Source organism: Hirsutella rhossiliensis (genome assembly GCF_020360975.1).
Source record: "Hirsutella rhossiliensis strain HR02 chromosome Unknown scaffold00010, whole genome shotgun sequence".
Taxonomy (NCBI): domain Eukaryota; kingdom Fungi; phylum Ascomycota; class Sordariomycetes; order Hypocreales; family Ophiocordycipitaceae; genus Hirsutella; species Hirsutella rhossiliensis.
In genome coordinates this window covers 2293083-2294483 of record NW_025408676.1, presented here as the reverse complement: position 1 = coordinate 2294483, position 1401 = coordinate 2293083, and the positions used below count along the sequence as shown (strand labels likewise).

General features: G+C 46.4%; 1 protein-coding gene across 1 annotated transcript; it reads right to left on the bottom strand.

Annotated features, from left to right (window-relative positions):
• Positions 1-429: 429 nt before the first annotated feature.
• Positions 430-1091, bottom strand: HRG_08628 (cytochrome p450 domain-containing protein; the record flags this gene model as incomplete). Its single annotated transcript, XM_044867099.1, has 2 exons — positions 430-464; positions 542-1091. The coding sequence occupies 2 exons, from the start codon at positions 1089-1091 to the stop codon at positions 430-432; spliced, it is 585 nt and encodes a 194-aa protein (XP_044717986.1).
• Between the last annotated feature and the right edge of the window lie 310 nt (positions 1092-1401).

Below are 1401 nucleotides of genomic sequence, written 5' to 3'. Positions count from 1 at the left end.
AACTATTTCTTTATAACGTACGTCGCAAGTGTGAATTCCCCAGAGCAATACCATTATCAAAGCAGGCTTCCGAGGTCTATCTCTGCATTTCGGCGTCGGAATAATAACGCTGCCTTTGGATTAGTGGTTCTAATAAGGCCAATAATAAGTGGCTTCACGTCGCTTCCCGACCCAAGTCTCCAGTCGTACTTCAATATTAAGAAACATAAAGCCACCTTAACCGTGTTGGAAGCGAAGAACCGACCAGGACAAGCATTAAATCCGTGGCCAAATCCTAGATGTTCCGCACTTGTTGATACAAGCCGCGCTTTCTTCGTCCAGTCCGGTTTCTCGCTCAGGTGGACAAAGCGATAGATATCAAAATTTTCTGGGTTTCCATAAATGGCTGGATCCATCATACTGGAGACGTCGACAGCGATTCGTTCACCTTTACGTATCTTCAAATCGCCGGCAATGATAGTATTCTCGGAAACGATTCGGCTCATTGTCACTAAAATGATCAGCACGAAATAAACATGGCTGTAATTTTCGGTGGCCTCACCTAAATCGATAGGCTTTAGACGCTGCGCCTCTTTTATCGCGCTATCGAGCAATTTCAGATCATCGAGCGCCCCTTGCTTCCATCCATGCGACCGAAGGGTGTCGACCATCTCTCTGCGCACTGGTTCAAATAATTCTGGGTTGCTGGCCAGCAGGGCTAACGTATAGGTGCAAAGGTCCGTTGTGTTATGTGTTGCTGTAAATGATAGTATGAGTTGGAAGGCGGACGGTTCGTAGGAATGACCGTTGCTCTCGTGCTCGGCCCAATCGATACTGTCATTGAATATCGGTTTAAACTTGTCTCCAGTCTTGAACTGGCCTTTCGTATTTCGATTTTCGACAATAGGTCTCAAGAACTCCTGCGCTTGGGCATAACATCGCCTCACTTTTTTGCAATCTGCAAAGAACCAGTGAAGCATGCCCCGAAGCGGCCTAGGTACAAGGTTGATCTTTACGATTGCTTCGAGGCTGTGAAATGTATACTCGCTGGTGATCCTTAACCAGTCTTCGTTGCGGCCGATGTCGTCGCCCAGGAAGATACCAGATGTCATGCGGACTATTAGGTCGAGAATAGATTCAAAAGGTTTGCACTCGCGCCATTCTAATATGTCCTGTCAATACAGCCTATACAACTCTTGGCGAAAGAATTACCTAAGCAGTCGCCGAGAAGCATTCTGGTAGCTAGCTCCGCTTCGGATGAAAGCGGCTTAACTAAAGCGTCTTGATATATTATTAAAGAAACCATTGAGATATTGAAGACCGGGCCAACGTACCGAGATTCCCTCCTTTCAGCCACTTCTTAATCACTGTGTGCAAAATTCGAGACTCATCTTGAATAAACCGGAACGGCTCAAAACCAGG